The 22121-nt window shown below is 37.8% G+C and overlaps 1 protein-coding gene across 1 annotated transcript in view; it reads right to left on the bottom strand.

Moving 5' to 3' along the window:
* LAMA1 (laminin subunit alpha 1) overlaps positions 1-22121 on the bottom strand; it is a 98729-nt gene that overhangs the window by 58960 nt on the left and 17648 nt on the right. Inside the window, 8 exon segments of the mRNA XM_041477600.1 lie at positions 377-482; positions 1961-2139; positions 3189-3306; positions 3768-3857; positions 6602-6781; positions 11746-11988; positions 18939-19051; positions 19397-19567. Of these exon segments, the coding sequence (XP_041333534.1) occupies positions 377-482; positions 1961-2139; positions 3189-3306; positions 3768-3857; positions 6602-6781; positions 11746-11988; positions 18939-19051; positions 19397-19567 (1200 nt within the window).

Here is a 22121-nt window from a genome sequence, read left to right as displayed (position 1 = left end):
TCTGCAGATACTTGGCAAAAGGTCAGTCTCACCATCTATTTTTCACATTTAAAGAATCAAATGCACAGAAATTGCAGCAAAATTAATTTTGTTCCAGCTGTAACAGCATTCACAACAACTGTGTTAGATGTCAACACCTCACACTGTTTTACACAGCAGGAGCCCACAATCCCCACAGGAGAACATGTTCAGGGACCTGACATACCTTAAAATCATGAAATTACATTATACCTCAGCCTCACCTTCCCAAAGATTTACCAGTGTTTTCAAGTGGTATCTAAAAGGCAGCCATTCAAAGGTAGACAGTGTTCCCTCAACTTCCGTTACCTCCAGCCAGACTTGAAGTTTAGGGAAAAGTCACTTGCTGTTTCCTTACCACGCTGGGAGTTAGAATGGTGCTCATCTTTAACACAGACAGAACTCAGAGAGCCAAAAGGGTCGCAGTCACAGGGATAGCAGGGGTGATCCTCATAGGGAGAAACCTGTAAAATAAAAGTTCACTGGCAAATTCTCAAATTATTAACCGGGAACAGTAAAATTACATCTGTTTCCTGTCTTCAATCACCAAAGCTAAAATGAATAAAGACTGGAAAAAGATAATATGGGCAACAGATAAAGGGACTAGTCTAACTTTAGCAAGCAGAAGGATCAGAGGATTAGAGTCCAGAAAAAGCTTAAATGTGGCAACAAATGTTGATCTTCAATAGCACAAAGATACAGTAACTGCTAATGGCTGGAAGCTGAAGTCTGACACATCCAGCATAAACAGACTTTTTTTTAAGGTAACAGCAATTAACCACTGTGAAGGTTTGCCAAAATATATGGAAATGTTTAAGGAAATGTTTAAGACAAGAGTGGATGCTTTTTGCAAAGACATTCCGGTTCAAAGAGGAAGGAAATTAAAGAAATCCTTGGCTCTGTGTTCAATGGAAGGGCAGCTTATCTATTAATAAAGACTCATTCTAACTTCATGATCTATAAATCTTTGAAATATACGGCAGTGCAAATCATATGGCAAGATTTTATTTTTTGCAGGGAAAACTGTCCTTGGAGGTGCTTCAGCTCTAAAGCAAATCAGTAATGACCTCACATTTAATGGCTATGAGTTGATCAAAGACCTTTCTTCAATGCTTCTTACAGCAAATCTAAGACAATTTCTGATTCCAATTTACTTCTTGGGATGAGCTGTACCTGCTGTGTACCTATACTCCTATGGACTCACACTTGCTCTCTGCACCAATTTATGCCAGATTTTAAAAGTATGTTTTTTCCAAAATATGCATGAACCTACCAAAGCAAGACCATGTGGAGCAGAAATTTAGTTCAGAGTGTCTCATTATACAGAGAACTCTAACACTGCAGTGATAGGTAATGTTAAGTTATATAAGTTCATATGTTTAACTCTGTCAGCCACATCTTAATAAATGCCTTGTAGAGTTTATGCCCTTTTTCCAAAGACTGACACTGGAAAGTACACTCAGAGCACAAGTTCTGCAACAATCATGTCAAGAAGAGCATTTCTTGCAACCTCTTAGGAGCTAAAGATTTTGATCTTCGAGCCAGGTCCTTTTTAATGCTGGTTGAAATAGGCTGATACAAGATCATACACAATTTTGGAGGCAGTGAAACTTTAGTACTTTGAACCTTTTTAGAGCTTTACCCACATGAGAAATGGATTTCTTATCAGACCACGTCCATTTCCACACTAGGATATCAAGTGTCATCTTCACTTATAATTTCCTTCTCCAACATTTTGACTTGCCCTCCTACACAACTGGACAAGCATCCTGTTTTTTTCTGAAAGTTTTGGCATTAAGTAATTTACAAAAAAAACCCTCTATAGTTCTTAGCCATTCTGCAACTAATAAAAAACCAATATATTCATCACAATCAGCTGAAATAGGCATGAGACCATGTTATAGTTCATCAAAACATTAGAATGGTATTTTCTAAATCTTACTTTGTGTGGTCTAAAATATCCATCAGCACACATTTCACAGTTGATCCCAGTAGTATGTTGAGTACAGTTTAAACACACACCACCTCCTATAAACTGTCCATGAATATCCATGCTCCTTTTCTGATCTGCAATACTCTGGTTGTAATAGCAATCTTCTGTTTTGTTATGACAGTTACATTCTGAGAAGGAACGGAAAAGAAATCAAGTTTTTTTCTTATTCACACTGTGTAACATTTCCTATTATACTGACATTTTTCAAAGTTGAAAATGTAAGTAGAAGAGCCCACTAATTGACCTCAAAAGTGTGCTTTTCCCCTTTAAATACCATGTGCTTTGTCAGATATATTACATTTCTTAGCAAGTAAGCAAATTTCAAAACCACTGTTATAATTTTAACAGCACTGTTTTTAGCAGTATTCTGTATATCCTACTGAGACAATCTTGTCAGGACTGTTGTCAACAGTGATGTGTGCAATTAGCAGTAACTGTTCCTTCTTCTGTCCTCTGTATTACAGATGAAAACCTGCCTAACACTTCTCTTGTTTGTATTATAGACAAAATCTGAGAAGTCAACAAAGAAGTACTTAAGTATAAATTTTATTTCGTTTAAAGTGGCATTATGACTTGTGCAAAGATTTCAACTAAAAACACTTATTTTCCATCTGGAACTTTAAATTTTATCCAATAGGTTCTTACTTGTCTGCAGCTTGTGCTATGCATTAGTAATGTGAAGTGAGAAAATGCATCAACTAGCTCTAGCAACACATTCAGCCATACTGGCACAGCCTAAGTCAATCTATCAGACAATCTGAAGTGTAACTGGCCAATAAGGAGTTTCTTTCAAAACATTTGCTATCAGAGCAAAGTTCTTCATCTGACAAAATTTATGATCAATTTATGAAATTTGCACTTCAAGTAGCTAACAAAATGATTGATGCAAATGTCCTAGTTTCTACAGGAGTACAATAAATCCCAAGTCCCTTTGAAAAAGAGACTTTGGAAACTACATGACAACTCCACTAGCCAAAGAGTCACACTGAACAGATTATTGAAAACCATCTAAACATATATGATTAGAAGTAGGTTCTCTACCTCTGAACAATCCCATGAAGACAGTTAATAGTTTGTGGCTTTTTCTGGGGAATTAGTACAGATCTGTATGAAAGCAACCTCAAACAAGTGAATAGTAAGACTTCATGAAACTACCTAAATGCCTGTGCATACTTACTCTCGCATTTGTTCCCAGCAGAAAGGGTTCCTGGTCTCCATGGTTTCTGGTGATAGCCTGGACAGCACTTGTTACAGCTCTCTCCACATGTGTTGTGTTCACACTGGCACTGCAATTTCTAAGAATAAAAAATCCACTTTCTTGAAATATTTTTCAATGGACAATTTAATCAATTTTGTCAAAAGTCTGTGCAGTATCAATCTTACTCCAACAAATGGCATGACCCACAAATACCCCACAAGTGGCACTGAACTGCTCTAGCATGGTACATCAACAACTAGGGAATAGCCTTTCCAGAACAGGAGGGGCAAATCTCCTGCGCTTCAAGACAGACTATGTCTTGTGCCCCTTGAATTGTTTAAATTCAATGCCAAAGAAGAAGAGTTTACTTCAAGAAAGTTACACTTCAAAACCCAGATATGCTTGCTCTGAAAAAAAAAAAAGAAAGAAAAATATAGCAAATAATTTGTATGCATCACAGGACCTATTTTAGCTTCCTCTTTCTCATTCTCCTTAGGATTTTTTTTGTTATTTTAATTGGAAAAGTTGTTTTGCAAAAATAATGAGATTAAAAAATACCTTTGTGATTTCATCCAAAGGGCAGCTTCGAGCGTGGCCATAACAAATACACATGCCACCAACAGAGATGTCCTTTATTGAATAGTAGTACTACAAAAAAAAACAGGTGAGAAAGGTATGAATAAAAGACATTTACATGTGTTTACATTTCCCTGCCCTACTCTGCAAAATAAAATGCCAGCATTCAACTGCTCTGTGTAAATAAAAGAAATACTTTAAAACATTTGCCATTTGGGGAAATCTTCCATTTTTGCGGTTTTTATTTTTCCCATGTTTTTCCCTATTGGTAGGAAACACTAACTGACTTTTAACACTTTAGTGTGTCTGTAAAATTCCTCAGCTTTGAGAAAGACCACCAAATGTGACCTCAGCCAAAATGTACTTGCAAAATAAATAAATAAATAAATAAATAAATTTTCACTTTACAAGAAGCCATAAAGCATAAAAAATTACCATATTTTAGAGTCAGTCTAGGGACTAAGCATATACTTCCTTAAAATGGGAACTCTTCATCCCTTAAAACCACTTTGCACACTCATTTCCAGAGCAGCTCTTTGCAACTTCTTTGTAGCCAGTGAAATATTCTATCCAAACTCTTAGCTTAAAACTTGCGGATACAGCAGAATACTATCCATTAATATTGCCAGGTGGTGAGCAGAAACAACATACATAAGGAAAGGATTTAATTTTCAAGGCAAAGAGGAGGCAGGAAATGACCATCTGGGCTCAGTTACAGCTGCAATATCAACATGGTTGGCTTGTTTGTATCCTGGGAAGTATGTACTACAGGGGAATGAAAAAGAAACTCTTTTTGAGGATACTTCTAAGGGAAGAGTTCAATGCTCTCAGACCTAGCAACCCCAATGTCAGCTGGTTCAGGAAGAGAGGTAGCCCTGGGTGGTCAGACATGCTGACTCCTGGACTGTTATTTCTTCGAAGGCTCCTGGAGTTGGAGCAAACTATCTTCTTTGATTTAATAATTATTTTTTTATGGTCTTAAATTTCATATGTTCACTATTTTGGGAGGATTTTTAATGTTATCGGCTTGAACTACAAAAATCATTCAGAGACTTACCATGAACAGTAAGTCCTAAACTACAAAGAAGAAAGTTCAGGCTGAGAAAGCAAGAGGACAAAAGCAGAATTTAATTTCTCACTGCATTCCCTACTATATCTCCTTATTTTCTTCTTATTTTCTGCCAGTGTACAGCTCACAGCAGCTGTGTGCAGCTTGGAGCTGAATGAGAGACCAGTGATAATCAAATGCTACAGACAGAAACAAATAAAAAGAACACAGAAATAAAGGTGCTGTTGAACACTCAGAATCTGAATTGGCCATTTTTCAAGACTACATACAGGAAACTAAACATAATTGGTATCAACAACCATAGCAAAGTCTTCAAAACCATTAAAAACAACATCCAAAAAAGCTGGAAGTGGTTATCTTTGTTGCAGCTGTTTGCACAACAAAGTGAGACTCAAGGTGAGACATCAGGATTTAGGAAACCTGGCCAACATGTGTAGTTCTTCATGTAAAACTGCACTAAGCAGTGCTAGGTGGAGAAGTACTAAGCCCTGGATTGCACAACTGTGTATGTTACAAAACCAGTGGCAATGCTTGGCCTTCAAATTCTTGTTTCCTAGCTGTATGTTTGTATGCTTACATGTCAAACGTTTCTTTTTGGGGTGTATGTCTTGATATGCCAATACTATCAATAGATTTAATTATCAACCAGCCTGCTCTGTGGGAACATCTCACTTCTCAGGCTGTGCATTTCCCTATTTCCAGTAAGGCACAGCTGGAGCAGCTGTCAATACTCTGCTCTAGCAGTATCAATGCTAGCAATTCCCATTGACAGAAAATGCAAACCATCCAGATTTTACACTTTACAATGCTGCAGTTGAATGGACACCTTGAAAGTGCCCACCAATCCCTGACCAAATCCAAGTTCCTTCCTCCCTTCTGTGCTCAGCTATCCAGGCAGCACAAGGATTGCCTGTATCAGAGAGTTGCCTGCAGATGTTTTTCAGGAAAAAGAGCTACAAAGAAAGGGAAGGAGGAAACACTTCTCATGTTCTCCTGTCCTCATCAGAAAGCCTACTTTCACAGAAAAACTTGAAGCCTCTGAAGTGTGAACCTATGAATCGTGGGTAAATTAAGATGGTCAAAATGGCAAGATACAAAACAGAAATCCTTTTCCAGCAGAAAAAGTGTTGAGACTTCCAATGTTAAATTTATGTGAGGACCTGAAGAATTCAGCCCAAGTGCTTGGGGCTCAGTTTCCACAGTTTCAGTATCAAATCTGGAAATCAGTTAATGCTCTCAGAATTCCATACAAACATTTTGTGTTAATTTATGAGCTCTAAAACAATTTATTATAACAGCCTTTAAAACATGAAGAAAACTCTTATAAGACATGAAAATTCACAATTGCAATTTTTTCAAATAATTATGTTTATAAACCACAGCACTGGGTACTGAAATCCATGAAACACCACACAAAGTACTGCAGTGGTGTCAAGAGCAACCCCAAAGGACATCTCCATCAGCCAAATCATATTTTGTATTTTGATGATAAAGCATTATAAACACTGCTCCTAGCACAAATCATTCACACAAACATAAATTAAAACAAAAACTATCTTGAAAAGCTTTTTCTAAAAGCTGTTTATGACAAGACATTGTTGTTAATGGTGTCAAAGGCAAGGCAAGAATTACTTAAAACCTATCAAAGCCACTCTGATGACAAGGATTAAGTACTTCTTCTCAAATAGGTCAGAATAGACTCTCCCATCAAGCTATACTGAATACCATTTATGAATAATCAGCTTACCCTTCTGGTAACAATGGGGTCTAGTTCCTTAGGATCATTATGGCTGAGAGTCATGAGGTCAGCATTCAGAGTTCTAATACGCTGCAGTCGCAGGCGAATGTATCGTGCAGACGTAAATTCCAACAGCTTCTGTGAAGGATCATCAGCACTAGGCCTACCATTGATCAGTGATGTATGAATCTGGAAAGAAAGGCTGACTTAGTCAGAAACATTGTGATTCATTTACCACAACAAACATTAGTCTGAGAATCAAAACCACAGAACTTATCTTGTTTCCCAACAACTCAGAATGGTGACACTGTTAAACTATCTGGAGTTCTTTTTATTTCCCCATTGTCTATCTGCAGGTAAAATTTCTGCTGCCTGAGTCACACTGTTCTGAAGCCACCATTATCAGCTCATCATAGTCCCAAATCTCCTGGATTTTTGTGGAGATAAAATAAGAAGAAAAACCAAGCTACAGTATCAAGATGAGTCCCTAGGTCCTGCAGTCTTCCTTCCTCTCCCTCATTGAGATAGAATATGTAACTCTGGCCAAAAGCTCAATTTTGTCCTTACAGACTTCTCCTCTGTAAATAGAAAGATCGTATTACAAAGCATAATCTGGTCCACATTCTCAATCTGGGGTCATTGATCCTACACCTAGCAGTGACAGGGCTGCACAATCAGCAAGAAGTACTCAGTAATAAGACAATGCAGTGAGAAGCTCAACACAGATGACAACTGAAAGCAAGGGGCTGCCAACACAAACCCACTCATTTGACCTGCATCTTTCTTGCTCAATTCCAGTTGGCCCCACTAAGATGACTTGTGGTATCAAACAGCTTTTTCTGCAACAGCGCCTTTCTTTTTCCCAAAGCTACTTAGGAACCCACAAGGATATAGTCCTTTATGACCACACGGTCCCTGCTCCATTTTATGTAAAAAACAGAAAAAACAAGACCCTATCCTACAGACAATGAACAAGTGTTCAACAGTTCACCTGGTGTCCATAACAAACAAAGGGTCAAGTTTTGGGCTTGTCAGCTGCATTTCAGAGTGTGTGACATATTCTCATTTATGAGGAGTAATTTTGTCTCAGAAACTAATCTTGAATTTAGTTTCACCTTTGTCCAGTACTGTCAAATTGTTCCCCTGAAAATATTCCTACATGTTATAGATTTTTTTTATTATTATTGGTTTTTGTTCTTTTTTTTTAAATCTTAATTCTCTAATGGAGATAGGGGCTCCCTATGGAGTAACTGTGTTATTTAAAAGACATACAAACAGACTTGTAATGGAGGTCACATTCCCAAAATTGTAATTCTAACATTTATTGATTACCACCATTCCTTCTTAATATTCTAACACAGCATGTTCAAAGATTTCTACTTTTCTGATAGCCCATCCATTTTTGATACCACAGAATAACAGCCATGAAAACCAAAATGTTTCCCAGGTTTCATCCTGCAAATTAGCACCACCTGATATAAAGCTCTCATAGAAATACAGAGAATTCTTCTAGTCCATTTACTTTGCTAAAGCAGGATTTATTAGACTTTTTTAGATGTTTGACCAATCTGTTTTCAAAGACTAGTGTTGGTGCTGACTTTACAACCTTCCAAGGCAATGTACTTCAGGCCTTTCCAGCTTTAATGCCAGAAATGCTCCTAATCTCTGAACCATGTTTGTCCTTGTTGCAATTTTGGAACTCTTCTTGGATCCTGTCACAGACATGCAGAAAATGTTTTTCCTCTTTGTACGCATGTTTTATGCAATTGAAGACTGAATATGTCTACCACATCTCAGTCTGTTCTCTTCAGGTAAATTGGTTGTGACATATTCATTCAGAAGTTATGTTTTCTGTTGGGAATTACAAGGCAGAATTGTTAGCCAGATATTCAAATATCACTGTTCTCCTTTTACTGAAAAAAATTTACACATATATACTCAACTATAGATGAGCACAACTTCAGCATGGGACACCACATCCTACTCTCATCTACTTTTCAGGACAGACATAGAATTTGCTGGGCTAGCTATAATCCTTTGATTTCCTCAGCAGAGAGTGCAGAATCCAACCATGGCGCTGGAATTTATAACACACTGTATTTGCTTTTTATCACTTAGACACCAGACATTTAAAGATCCAGAAATGCCTGTCCCAACCAATTGGCCATGTGTCACATGCCACTTCATTCTACATCGTCTTTCCTGCCTAATATATACTCTCACTACTCAAAAGTAGTGCCTTCAAGTGATGAAATGTAAATTATTACTCACTTTTTAACTCTGAAGGTAAAAGCTTGAACAGTAAAAAATCTACCATCTAGAAATTCTATGAGTAGAAATTCTATAACAACACACTTAAATCTTTACAGAGACTGTAGAGGAATCTTAGCAAGCAGAAAAAGGGAAAAAAAGAAAGGATACTGACCAAGTCACTAAAGGAGAAATACCATGATTCTGCTACATACACTGCTACATTTGTCTAATATATTGCTTATATAAGCTTATACATACTGATATTTCTATATTATGTATTTTTGGCTTACCTGTCCTTCATAATTCAAGACCATTTTCAAACGACTGCAGTTTAAACCTTGCAATTAATCATGAATCATAAACTGATTGTGTAAATTGCCAGAAGCAGATCTTCAAGCAGTATAAATCACACAAACAACAGAACTTACAGTCAAGCAGCTATATCTCTTCAAACCTCAGAAATATCTAGCAGCCAAACTGGCAAAATGTCAGATTTGGCAAAAAAATGTTATTAATGACAGCCATATTTAGATATGTGCTCTCTTTAGCCTAATAGTTATTTCAAGTCAAGACACTCCAAGCTGATGGCAGAAAACTGGGATACTAGCAAATGCTGGACACAAGGCAGGCGTTTACAGAGATGAGCTGGTTTTCAGGGCCATTCTTAAATGCAACAGATTGGCCAGAACAAATTACAAAGCCCTAAATACATGTATTTTTCCATAGAGTTTAAAGATTTACTAATGCAGGTTGTGAGATATTCCATGCAGGCAATACTCCTGTCTGACAATCTAGTTACAAAGGAGCAGCCTGTCCTTTGTGAATGACAGTTTTTATGCATGTGTGTTTATCTGCTGGAGGGCAGGAAGGCTCCCCAGAGGGATCTGGACTGGCTGGATTGCTGGGCTGAGGCCAATTGGATGAAGTTCAACAAGGTCAAGTGCTGAGTCCTGCCCTTGGGTCACAAGAACCCCAGGCAGTGCTAGAGGCTGGGGCAGAGCGACTGGAAAGCTGCCCAGCAGAAAAGATCCTGGCAGTGCTGGTTGGCAGCAGCTGAACCTGAGCCAGCTGTGCCCAGGTGGCCAAGAAGGCCAATGGCATCCTGGCCTGGATCAGCAACAGTGTGGCCAGCAGGATCAGAGCAGTGATTTTCCCCCTGTACTCAGCACTGGTGAGGCTGCCTCAACTCCTGTGTTCACTTCTGGGCCCCTCAATCCGGGAAGGACACTGAAGTGCTGGAATGTGTCCAGAGAAGGGCAGCAGAGCTGGTGAAGGGTCTGGAGCACAAGTTCTGTGGGGAACAGCTGAGGGAGCTGGGGGTGTTCAGCCTGGAGAAAAGGAGGCTCAGGAGTGATCTTATCACTCCCTAACCTGACAGGAGGCTGTATCCAGATGGGGGTCAGCCTCTTCTCTCATCAAGTGACAGAACAAGAGGAAATAGCCTCAAATCGTGCAAGGGAGTTTTAGATGGGAAACTAGGAAAGTTTTTTGGCATGGAAAGGATTGTCAAGAATTGGAGAAGGCTGCTCAGGGTAGTGATGGAGTCACCATTCCTGGAGGGACATGAAGATGTGTCACTTTAAGAACATGGTTTAGGGGTGAACTTGGCAGTGCTGAACTCATATAGTAGGACTCAATGACCTTAGTCCTTCTTAGTAGGACTAATAGTTGGACCCAATGACCTTAAAAGTCTTTTCCAACCTAAAAGATTCTGAGATTCTCCATAGAAGGCAGAAATTTAATTCTTCCAATTTTTTCTGTTATATTTTTCCATCACCACACTCAGGAAAAAAAAAAAAAAAAGCAGTGTTTTGATAGTGTAGCCAAATTAACTATATGTACCATCAGAAAAAAAAAGAATGAGGAAAAAATGTCACTAAATTGAATTTCTGGCATCCGTGGAGCTGGAGTTGTATGGCCTACTAAATGTACATTATACGCAGCACTGTTCCTATACAGTCAACCTCCTATACAGTCAATAAGGGTTTTCTGGTTAATTTTGTGGAGAGACAGATTTAGGTTTCTTTGTTCCATCTGATTTGTCAGTTTTATGTTGATTTTATATTGATCACATGCTCAAACATTGCAATAAATATTTTATTAAAGTAATTATAAGTTTACTGAATTTCACTAGTTTTTTTCTTGCCGTTAGTTTTAATTTCACGTGAATGGCTACATACAGTCCAATCTTTTTTTTAACCAAGAAATAAAAACATATTGATTTCTATGAAGCTAGGAGTTACTAGCACTCTCCGTGGGATAACGCCACACTTATTATCATGATCATATATTATAGCCTTCATGATGGAATAACCACTGGTTTTAATGTATCATTTCATTGTGTGACTATCTCTCTGTAATAAATTACACAAGTACCGTGAATAGATTTTGTTAAAAGAAAGAACAATCAACAGCAAGACTGCACAACTCGTAGCCCTTTTAATTATGCTACATCCTTGAAACAATGCCAAGGCTTGTTTAGGAGTTCCAGCTGTGCTGAGCACGTCAACAGTGTTAGCTGCTTTATCTCACACAACCAGGTGTTCCTAACACAGGAGTTTTCTCTACTAAATGAAAAAACTGGCAGAACACAGAGCCTCTGTTATAGTTTTTCAGGATAAAGGAGCTAATAATTCACAGCTAATTGCTACCATCAAATTATATGGAAAGAGAGAACAAAGAGTTTAGTAATGGGAACACATAGAACCAAAGACACATTTCATCTTAAGATTTAGAAGTTTGCTATATTACATGATGTCAAGATAATGTTATTAAAAAAGAATAACAGATGATCTGGTAGTGCCGAGGGTGATAAACTCTGCAACTGCAATTCAAATGTTTTCAAACTGCTATCACTCCGTGTTCTTAATCACAAAGTGCAACTAGAAAAGCAAAGATACCTCTCCGTGTTCCAGGGGAACTAGTCTGGAATAATAGGAGGTGCAGATCACTTCATCGTCCCTCTTGTAAGTTGGCGGCCCAATTCTTGGTGTAATATTGTAACGAGTTAAACATTCAGTATCGCTAATTGCATAGTACTGCCATGGTCTGAACTCCGTGCCATCTATGGAGCGTTCCAAAATCCAGTTTCCAGGTCGTGGAGCATTAGCAGCTTTGATGATGACATATGCAACTTGAAAGACCTGAAAAAAAATGCAAGAAGAAAATTTTAACACTTCATTGTACTGTGAAACACCACCAGAAGCCAACTGGGTAATAAATATAAATTTTCAAAGCAGTATAGCGTTCGCCTGGGCAGAGGGTAAAATTTGGTAAAGTAACTCTGGATAAATTTTTTGCACAAATGTTCGACTAGAGGTCCATCTAATTGTGTCCAGGGCATCAGTTTGTGTTGATGCAGTAGCTGAAATCTATATCTATATTGCACATTTCAGGATTAGTTGGGATAACAATCTGTGGGAAATGTTTAGCTTTTCTGAACCCCTGAGAGCTTAAAAAAACTGGGGTTTGGTTGGGGTTTAAGTTAGTTTTTTTGTGTTTGGTTGTTTTGTTTTGGTTTTTGTGGGTTTTTTTATAGATGTAGCCCAAAAAGTTCTTTGGTTTACAACTTAGCAGGGAATGTAATCTTATCTGTAAGAACATTTCTGATAAACTTATTACACCCTATCTTAAAAACCTCTTTGCATTACAATTTCATCCTTTGTTGAAGTTATTTCAGCAGAAGACTACTTACAGGCACTGCTAAAAATACACAGAGACAAATAAGCTAAATGTGGCAAAAATAAGCATGATAAAATAGCTAATAGTCTTAAGTAGCATTGAGATGAATGTGAACTACACAGCTGTCTTGACTATTTTTCGAACAACCCAAAGCAAAATCCCCATGCACATCACAGGACTGTTCAGCCCTTCTGCAAGGAGGCAGGGCAGTAATTAAGTTCATATCACCTTTTCAACTCCCTTGTCATGCAGCCAGATAACCTGCACTGGCCCCCAAGCTCGCTACAGCATCCGACATGGAAACTGAAGGGCACTTACTGCAAAGCCACCGTGCTCTCCCTTACCCAGTACCTGCTACATCACCTCACTCAAAAAGGCTGCATTTGCAAACTCATAAGACTTCTATATAGGACTTTAATGTTTCATATACACTGGAGTAACAAGTCACATTTAGATGAAAGAAAAACTCTATTATTCAGCCATCTCAGAGAAATATATTTCCACTTGAGCAGACTGCCTGGTCGGCCGCTATTATCATCATAATTCCTGCCTGCATGTGCAGTATTAATGTTGTGTTGAGCTCCAATCTGGCTGCAATCAGTTCTTTCAGACATTATAAATTTAAATTTTTAGGACTTTTTTTTTTTGCAGTACAGATTAAAGCCAGGGCAAGAACAATACTTGCCACATGAAAGCGGGTTTTGATTTTGCCAAATGGGGAAATAAACTCACAAAAATAAATAGTAACTGTGTTGTGTATGCAATTCAGGAAACTACTTTTGAAACAAAACATTATTTAAGTGAACAAAGCTTTTATTAGGAGATCTAGCACACACGAGAAGGAAAAAAAATTGGTGATATTTTTATCTTCCATTGATTCACTACATATAATATCTTTTAAAAAGTAAAACAATCTTACTTTTTTAAAATCAGACAATTTAAACTACAATGTTCGTTTGATTTGACTTTTTTTACAGGCACTCCAGTTTTATCCAATTAAAATCAGTCAGATACAAAGAGAACATTTCTAGTTGTTGCAATGAATACAAAAATTTACAGAAAATTAGGATTTTACTGTGACCTTTCAGCAATGCAAGCAGATGCAGGCAAAAGGAGAAGCCAGCTTACTCTTTAGTGAGTCTTAGAAATAAAATTTCTCTGGGGTCTGTGAATCCTCTGTTGTTTCACATAATCTTAAAATTCACTCAAAGTTAAATGAATAGCAAGAATTATAATCCAGCTTCCATGAAGAGAGAAGTGCCTTTTAAATAAAACCTACATCATGCCAACAATCTCCAACTGAAATATAAAAGCCAAAATACATGGTTTTAAAGGAACAAAGTACACCATCTGGGCAAACAACTATATTCCCTACACACAACCTGGATTTCATTAATTCAGTTAGTGGTATTGAGTTTTGCACTCAGTTATGACCAAGCAGAATCTGGTGTATCATCATTTCAGTACCCAAAACCTGAAGACACTTGTATGTGACAGGAGTTGCTTCTATGGGTATTTTCTCCATCACACATGAGAACACCACAAAACTATTAAAACTAGAGGAGTTTTATCTACTGGGCTTAGAAGCAGCTATGCACTTCCAAGTTCCTTTGAAGTCAGTAATCTTTCTCAAATGCATAAAAGATGCAAGACTGGAACCCAAACCTTCTTTCAAATACCCTGGTAAAAAAACTCCCTCAAAAACTCTCATATGTCCTTTATTTATTTTTTTTCCACTCTGCTTGCTGTCATCAACTAAACTGCTTCCCTACTTATTACACAGTTGGCTGAACAACAAATGATCTGCTTTTGATTACTTTGAGATTTTTCAAGACCCATTATAGTCTGCAGCTGATGTGGCTAGTTTTAAATCCAGTTCCAACTAGTAACAATGAGCTATCCTTCATCACAAATTAACTGCTGCAGTAAAAGGTATTCACAAGATTATGCAAGTTAAACTTAATTTAAATATCAAGTTTCTTGGTGTGGGGGGAGTGGAGGGAAAAGTCAGTTAAATATTAACATTTTCACAGCAACTGTGTACAAATTCAACGTACATTTCAATAAATTAAATCTCCTCTCAACTCTTCCATTTACACACATAGCTCACAGGTATCCCATTTTACTTCGTAATCAAATTCACAGGATAATGAATAACAACAATTTCAGGAAAATTTGTCAGCCCCTGAAATAATATAGGTTAAATAAATGATTATGTATAAATGTTCTCAGACTCAAGAAGTCACAAGACAGACTACCAGGAGGAGCTTTATTCTCAGTAATTATGTTTCCCAGCAAGGGAATGAAGCTGCAGGAAGGGACCAAGGTGTCCACAGTGTTCACAGATGAAGATGTTTTAAGGAATATCTGTAGGTAGGGGTTTTTCAGATCTTCTATCCCACAGACTCTGCAACCCATAATAGGTCAAGAAGTCCATGTAATGAAAACTGAACTTCCTTTGAGCACTTTTTTAAAGAATTTGACTCTTATAAATTCTTCAAGTTTGAGCATCAAAGGCAGTTTCTTATCACTCTCCATGTTCATTCAGTGCCCACCAACCAGCCATGTGATAAACCAGAGCAAGAGCTAATGATTTGTATACTTTAATTTGACTGTATAAGTTTCTCAGAACTAATTGCCTTATTGAACTGCAAGGGTAAAAAGGGCAATTCAGAGCAAGTTAGCAATTCCCAAGCCATATATTAAAAGTGCCATTTTACAGGCATTTCAATCCTGATTTTTAAGATCAGCCAAATAAGCTTGTACTAAAGAACCTCTTTTTCATAGCTGCAATGCCAACAAAACGAGAAATTTCTGCTTAATTAGACTTTCTAAAAATCTTTTTTCCCTGAATGCAGATCCAGCAACACCAAGTGCATCATTCTTGAATACTCTCAAAGAATGGAAGACTAGATGAAGGGATGTTTATCAGCTTATATTGTTTACAGAAATATCTTTCTAAGAGCTAAAGACAGCTTCATCCTCTTAGACACTGTGAAGCCTAGCCATTGTTTGCAACATTTTTCTCTGACGATTCTGAGACATTAAAAGTGCAAAATACACTAAATCCAGAAAAATTTTTAATCTCATCCTCACATATAATTATCTTTTCGTCAAGATTTTGATTCATTATGTGCAAACATTAATTTGGAATTGAAGGGAAATTCATTTTACTCAGAATTTTATTGTAAGAATGTACAGATGAACACCCTGAATCATCAGTTTTACAAAGCTACAAAAGGCTTTTAAGGAAGCTTGCCACAAACAATAAATCAGCATAAATCATTAAAATTAACAGAATACCATTTTTTGACATCAGCAAACCATGTATCTTTGCCAGTTTGCCAACCATCAGAAACCTGTTCTTGCCAGTTGATTTCAAGAAGAAAGCTCTGGAAAAATCATATTATAATATTTACATTCTTTTTTACTTTGTAATAGCAGAAACTACAAATTCTCCTACATCAGCCTCTGAGTGATAATCCGGTATGCATAGAATATTCATAAGCTATGATTTAATCAGAAGTGGAGCTGTTTTCTCAATTCAACTTAATACTATGAGTCTTCCAAGAAGAACTAGTCTTGCTTTGCAATTCAAGAACTTTTTGATATACAAACTTCTGCCTATTTCTACACCAAGGATACAGAGCACATTTGAATACCTTTAAAAGTCTGAAGCATGGTAATAAAACTGAGGTAAGTAGTCTTTGTTTAATGGTGTCACAGAGTAATATTTTACAGCTGGCTCAATCACACCAGTAAAATGTATCATAGCCAGGATTTATTAGAATTGTAATTTCACAGTGCAACTGCCCAGAGGAGTCAAACTCAGACAAAAAAAGCTGTTTTTATAGAAAATCACTGCTGTGTGTTTTGTTTCTGTAGAACTACCAGTGTAGGTAGCACAAGGTCATAAATCAAAGCTTAGTGTCCTGCACATCGATCCTACACCTCATTGCTACACTGCTCTTTCCCCAGTTCTGGATCATTGCCATACATTTAATGGAAAGGGGGAAGAGGAGGAGGCAGTACTAGGGTATGGGAAGGAAAGGCTATCATACATGTGGATTCTGGAAAGACTGTAAGTAACACTAGGATAAATGTACCTAGTTGTCATGATGTATATGAGCTAGAAAATCATAACATAAGCACTCACTATCCTTATAAAATTCTATATTACCTACAATAGCACAGATTCTGCAAAGGAGATAAAAACCAATTTCAAAAGCAGCAATTTCAATGCTGCTTTTATTAGCTAGCCTTCTTTTCTTACTGAGATCCCATCAAACTACTCTGTAGTACAGCTGGTTTTAGACTAAATAGACTAAGAACAAGGTAGAATATCAGCTAAAAGAATATCCTCTATTCCCTTCAACTTGAAGTCAAGAGATGAATAGTCACAAAGGTTCACCTAGGAAAATTGGGGTGGAGTCAGTGTTCACCAGCTATGAGAATCTTACCCATATTTGCTAGCCAAGGGTATATTTCAGCACTTACCAACCCAATTGCTTAGATTACATCTCTAAACTGTGTCTTGGTAATAATCCCAAGAAACAATCAATTCCTCTTAGTCCTAGAACTTCTGACAATTGCACAAAAAAACCACCCATAAATAATGACCAGATTTTTAACATCACAAAAAGGTGTGAATATATTCTATACTCTGGCAAGGAAAGTTGATGAACTTGTTTACTTTAATGTGGTACTTGATAGATTTAATGCACAATGCTTGAAATGAAAAAGAACAGTATTAATTATCAAATTATACTGAACACTGGTACGGACTTTCAGGAATATTTTTACAGGTCCTATTTTAAGTAAATCTGAAACAAATCTATGAAGTAAACAATTGCTAAAATCACTAAGGTCCTTCATATGCTTTTCTTTTGTGTTTTTTTTAACTTGTGCTGACTCGTTTCAAGTAAGCACACCAAGTCAGCTCTAATAACTCACTGACTTCAAGCAATCTCTATTAACCAAATCCTTTCTCACAGAGCAGTAATTTACATTCAGTTTGCATAGCCCTAGATGCCTTCTCTCTCTCAAACTCTCTAGGGAAAACAGAAGAAAGGCCCCTTAGGGGAAACTTTTCAAATCGAATTAGTGAAACTGAGCATGGGTCAGGAGAGGAAAGATATGTATTTGTTGAAACACCAACAGCACTAGGACTGAAGAACAAATGATTCAGAGGGCAGCTCAGCTGGTCTGTTTCCAAAGTGAAATTGTTCTAGGAGGATAAAAACTAAGGCATCCCCTCCTGCTTCATTTTTCCTTCCTGTTTGTCCATTTACAAACCAAACACAAAGTTAACTCTTCAAACAACACTAACATCCTATCCAAACCTTCTGTCACTGACAAAAGACACCCTGTCATCATTATCCTAACAGTTCTGCTTTCTAATTAAAGATCAAACTAGGCACCCGCTTAATCTATGCTTTATTGGAAAACATCAAAGTTAAACCCTCTGTTTTAATCTTTAAAATAACATTTAAGCAGGGTCTAGAGATCCTGCAAAAGCTTCTTACCAATTCTACACCTCAAGTATGCATTTCTTAGTAAGTAATAAAGCTGCTTCTTCCAGAGTTTGGAGGCATCCCCATACTAATAATCAATTGATTGAAAATATTTTTTTTTCAAACAACTTAGGTAGGCCAGCACATAGATCTGTTCAAAGCAAAGCAACAAGAAAAAGCCAAGAAAAATTAATTTCTTCACCAATTACTTTGTATATTCTTGGAGCAGGGTAGGAGACTTCCGATTCTCGTGTCTAGCGCACAAACTTATAAATTAGCAAATGCCCTGTACAGTTTAGCATGCTCCTGTCTAAGAATGATAAATCCCTCCAAGTTTGGCCACACAGAGTGGCCAAAACAGAGGAAACAACTTTTGCCCAGACAGTTCCAGACTCCCTGGAGTCACAAATCACTGTTTCAGAAATTCAAACCCCAGCTCTGCAGAACAGCAGTCAGCAAAAGTTCCTAGAAGATATAGCTTAGAACATGTTTTTCCAGTGCTCCTTCCAACATGATGATGATCAGAATCAGTCAGATGCATCCTCACATATAAAACACGTGCTTTGGCCAATACCCTGAAAATAGTCCTGTTTAAAAATAAGTCTTTGAAAACACAGACTTCAAGTAACTTTTAAGAAATAAAAGGTGGAGGAAAACATATCGTAGGACTGCTGGGGAAAAGACAGAAGCATGAGGAAAAGACAGAGGGTTAGGCAGAGGAAAGTTACCAAGACAAAGGAATTGGTACAGATGGAATTGGTTACCAAGACAGAAAGAACATGGATGATAATTTTTACTAAAAACTTTTTTGTATTATCTAAACACAGAAGAGGTGCAATCAATTTGTATTGGCTTGTATCTTACATTCATTTAATGACACTCACATAAATGTTACTCACCTGCCTTAAATCCAAGGTGATGGTGACCCAGTGGTATTGCCTTCCATTCTGAATGCTGGGACTCTGCCACCAGTTATTGGTACCATCGATTGCACTGGAAATTGGGTGCTGTTCTGTTTCAAAGCAAAAAAATTAAACGTCTCTTGAAAATAAATCTCACTGAACTTTTCTGACCCAGCACATTTGTTTCACACAAAGAACAATCTCTTCCTGTCATAAAGAAGTAAAAGCTGAAATCTGCCCTCAGACAAAAAGGTTGTCACTGGATCTTGCAGTGCTCAGTGGTGATACATGGTGCTCACACTTTGTCAGCCTTTTGCTCCAAGGTAATCGCACTCACATAGTAGACACACTAAAATCAAAACGTATTTGATTTCAATATACTGTATTCAAGGGGAAGGGTTAAAAAAAGACACAAATTCATGAAACAAACAAAATCCAAAACATATGAAGCTTACCTTTGGGATTGGCACTGTGACTGTCACAGACGCGGCACTGGGCATTGCGCAGGGGCCGGCCGGGAACGTGCTCCACCAGTTTGCAGAACATCTCTGGTCCCTTCTCCCCACAGGTGGCATTGGTGGAGATGTGAGCATTGCTGGCCAGGTTCAAAATGGCAGGAAACAGGCCTTGAAAGAAATAATGTTTATCAGCACATTGTAAGACATGCAAAGTTGGCACCCTGACAGCAGTATCCCTGTTATTTCACTCTGTGTTTGGATGTTTCATGCTGAGGAACACAAGAGTTTGCAAACCAACTCTCCCAGTTACTAAACCTTCCCTTGTCTAGTGAATTGATCAAACCCTGGGGGACAACTGGCCCACTGCCAGAATCAAAGAGGGATTATAGAGCACACACTCAGCTGGTGTGGAAATCGGCATTTTGCACAAGCTCTTTGCAGCAGGAACACCACTGGCCTGAACAGGACACTCCAGACTTGAAAGATTTAAGGACTGAACTTTAGACCTTTGCTACAGGCCTCTTCTCCAGTCTCTGTAAAGTCTAAGGGATATTTTGCTTGCCACTTATTAATCTTTATACAAACACTTCAGTGTTCTTTCAAATATTTTTCTCTTGTGCATAGGAATAATGTAACAACAGAGTAAGTTTCAAAATTACAACTACCAGACCAGGAATCCTTCATTTTTTCTAAAAGGAGTAAAGTTTTACTTTGATTTGAAGGCTACTGATAAAATTTCTAGAATACTATATGTGACAGAAGTTAAGCACAGTTCCTCAATCAGCTTCCAGCTGTCCCTCATGAGCTAAAAAGCTTTTCTTTCTTGCATGGTTATGGTGCAATAAAGATACTCCATTTCCACTCATAAATAACTCTGAAAAAGAAGCAATTTTGGAAAGAGGAGTCCTGTCTTTAGAGATTAAACACAGTGGGCTAAAATCAAAGCTAGAGGGGTTATGGAGTCTCTCTATGGAGGCATTCCAAACCCACCTGAACAAATTCCTGTGTAATCTGCTCAGCGTGACCCTGCCTTGGCAGTGTCATTGGACTACGTGACCTCCAGAAGCCCCTTCCAACCCTAACAATTCTGTGGTTTAACAAGGCTACATTCAATATTCCTAATAAGTGTCTTTGCCCAGTAATTGTATTACCCTAGAAAGCCTGGAGAAAAGTTTCAGTGTTATTTAAGAATTGCCTTCAGGTATTGAAAATTTGGCTAAATCCTAACCCTCTGCACCACTGTATGAATAACAAACAGTGTGTTTTCAATTGTGCTATACTTGAAATTTAATAGGAGGGAGATTGAGCTTTTTATTTTCTTTTTTTTAATCCTGACTTCATTTATGTTGAATCCAGACTAGGTCGGATGCCTTGTTCTGATTACACCCAAATCTGATGCAGATGAGGATGCACATCCAAATGACTGCTCCAGTGAGGCTCTTCTGCCAGTAAGATATTTTCTGCACAGACTTCTCTCACTTTGTACAGCATGTGTGCAGTGCATCTCCAGATGTAAAGCTAGAGACAAAGAAGAACTGCTGCCTCTGTTTTCCTACTCAACAAGAAAGCTCAGTGGTGGAAGAGGGTACCTTTTTTAACACTGCTCTCCGATGATATAAAATCTTTCTTATTCAGTATTAATTGCTGTTCATGCAGAGGTGTATCAGCCTGTCTTCAAGAGCTATCCATTACTTCCCCAGTCACCCATTACCTTCCCGCACATTATACAGTAGTCCTGCCATTTCTTTCCATGTGCTACAGTGAAATAATTTGCCTCCATCAACCTTCAGTCAACAGACTTGTGCCAAAAGAATAGCAATGCTATCTCATGATGAGTTTTCTGGGTCCCACAGACATTAAAAAAGAGCACTTCAATCCAAGTGAGTTGCACTGGAGTCTTGCCCCAGGATGCAAATAAAAAGCAGGAGGTTGTTAGCATTGTCCTGCAAGGTACTGCATCTCTTCAAATCCTAGTTGACTATCTTCACCTCTGAATCTCTTTACCACAATTATATTTTAAGGTAAACTGCAGAGCTGCAGCCGCTGATTTCAGGGAAGATCAAGAATAGCGTCCAAGATGTTTTATTAGGAAACAGTAAGTATCTGCTACAAATGAAATTGAAAAAAAGGCAGATTTCAAATAAATGAGTTGCATCTTCAAAGAACATTGTTCCTCTTTATTCTTTTATTAAGGAGAACCAGGTACTCAGAATTAAGAATTCAAAAGTACTTAGGTGCTGCTCTGCCAACCCCTCTTCTTCACTTCTCCACCCTCCCCCCGCCCCCAAAAAACAGAAAACCAAACATCTGCTAAGATATTTTTATGCCTTGTAGGAAGCAGTAGATATGATAAAGATGATCAACCACAGAATCAGTCACTTAAACGAGCCATTTACAGATAAACAGGTGACTGTCATCATATCTTAGTGTGAAATGCAAGTGGCCATAACTGACATGAAACTCCATCAGAAGATAACATATTTCATTAAACTGAAACTTTAGCAAATAATATTTGCATTTTTAAGAAAGGACCTCTGAGATCATGAACTCCAACCTCTGATTACCACATCATCAACTAGACCATGGCACCAAGCGCCACACAGTCATTTCTTGAATACCTCCAGGGACAGTGACTCCACCACTTCCCTGGGCAGTCCATTTCCCATGTTTAACAACTATTCCCATGAAGACATTCTGATCCTGAGGTCAAACCTGAATCTCC

This window comes from Pyrgilauda ruficollis, unplaced genomic scaffold, assembly GCF_017590135.1.
Source record: "Pyrgilauda ruficollis isolate IOZ18807 unplaced genomic scaffold, ASM1759013v1 scaffold41, whole genome shotgun sequence".
NCBI classification, from domain to species: Eukaryota; Metazoa; Chordata; class Aves; order Passeriformes; family Passeridae; genus Pyrgilauda; species Pyrgilauda ruficollis.
This window is presented reverse-complemented; position numbering and strand designations above follow the sequence as displayed.